The 1,615-nt window shown below is 65.1% G+C and overlaps 1 protein-coding gene across 1 annotated transcript; it reads right to left on the reverse strand.

The window, feature by feature from the left end:
* Nucleotides 1–143: 143 nt before the first annotated feature.
* LOC108525857 (serine/threonine-protein kinase LMTK1-like) lies at nt 144–628 on the reverse strand (the record flags this gene model as incomplete). Its single annotated transcript, XM_017866653.1, has 2 exons — nt 479–628; nt 144–293 (listed from the first exon to the last, which is right to left on the reverse strand). Coding segments are annotated over exons 1-2 (230 nt in total), but the record flags the coding sequence as incomplete, so codon positions are not given.
* Between the last annotated feature and the right edge of the window lie 987 nt (nt 629–1,615).

Here is a 1,615-nt window from a genome sequence, read left to right on the forward strand (position 1 = left end):
GTGGTGGGTAGAGGCCCTATCAGAGGAGAGGGGAGACCAGGGAGGGCTGGAACCCCAGGGGGTCAGGGTTAGCCGCCTCTGCCTGGGGGTCAGGATACCCCATCTCAGCCTGGCTGTCCGGGACAGGGCGGTGGGGCCCTCACCAGCGGTCCGACAGGGTCAGCTGCAGCTGGGGCTTGGGCAGCTTGAGCTGCTGCTCCCGGACCGCGTACGCCAGCACCTGCTGGTCCGAGTGCTGGGGGTAGGGCTGCGTGCCCAGCTCAAAGAGCTCCCAGATGGTCACGCCCAGGGACCTGTGGGGTGACAGCCGTGAGTCAGGGCTGGGCACAGCCTGCCACAGCAAGGGCCGCGCAGGATCCCTGGGGTGCCGAAGGGGCAGCTCCCGCCATCACGCCAGTGCCTCAGGACCAGGGCCTGGCACCACACCAGCCGCCCCTCCCTGAGGACAGCCCTTCCTTTGAGCAGACAGAATGTGCACCTGGCCAGGCCCAAGCCGAGCACCTGTGGAGCCTGCACATAAAGGCCAGGCTGGCCAAATCCATCTGCTTGTCCACTCATTCATTCATTCACTGATGCACTGAAGACCAGACACTGCCCAGTGTGGGAGCTGCCCTGGCGGAGCTGGAGGGCAGATGTGGAGCCCGAGGCAGGGTAAGGCCAACATCAGCAGGGGACTGAGGGAGGGGAGAGAGGGGACGCCTCAGGCCAGCATGGGCAGGGCCGGGGAACAGGCAGGGGTGCACAGAGCATGTGGGCGGGTAGGGCAATTGGGGTCTCCTTCCTGTAGGCTGTGGCTTCACCTAGCCACTTTGGTCCCTGGCTGTCCCAAGAGGCTGCAGAGTGAGACAAAGGTGATTTCGCAAGATGTCACCATGGCCTTGGCCAGAGCCCGGTGACTGGAGACCCCAGCCAGTGTGCAGTGGGGTGGGCAGGCCAGGAAGGGGCCTTGGTGGAGAGGTAAGGAGGGGACAGCGTCCATGATGGGGCACAGTCAAGTGGCTTAGAGGAGACCCCGAAAGCTCAGGGAGGCAGCCTGGCCCATGGGATCTGAGAGTTCCCCAGAAGCAGAAGGCGGCCAGACCGCAGCCTGGGAGTGGTGGGGCTGCGGGGAAGCAGCAGAGGTGAGGGCAGGAAGGGGCGCCCACCCCAGGGCAGACCACTACCCTGGGCAGCTTGGCCCCACCCCTTCAGAGGCTACACCAGGTAGGAATGAACAGTCCGTGCTGGGTGCTCAGGATGGGGCCTCCAGGCTGTGGTTGTGGGAGATCCCAGCACCCTCACCGTCACCTCCTCTGCCTGGCAAGGCCTGACCTACACTCCCCTGAAGGCAGCCAACACCCCACCCAGACCCTCTCCCCAGGCACAGGTGCACACCAAGTCTCCCATCCCAGGACAGACCCCCCAGCATGCTGAGGCCGGGCTTTTAGCTTTTGGCCCTGTATGTGTGCTCTGACCCCACCATGGGTGGGTGTCAGCCCAGGGGTCCCTGGTGCAGCTGTCAGGACAGTGTCTCCACCAGTGTGGGGTCGCCACCCAACCAGCCACTTGGGCTGCTGGCGTGCGGCCACTACAGGTGGCTCCGGCAGCCCTCCAACCTCACTACTCGTGGCCATGG

Source organism: Rhinopithecus bieti, unplaced genomic scaffold, assembly GCF_001698545.2.
Source record: "Rhinopithecus bieti isolate Rb0 unplaced genomic scaffold, ASM169854v2 scaffold_22481, whole genome shotgun sequence".
Lineage (NCBI taxonomy): Eukaryota > Metazoa > Chordata > Mammalia > Primates > Cercopithecidae > Rhinopithecus > Rhinopithecus bieti.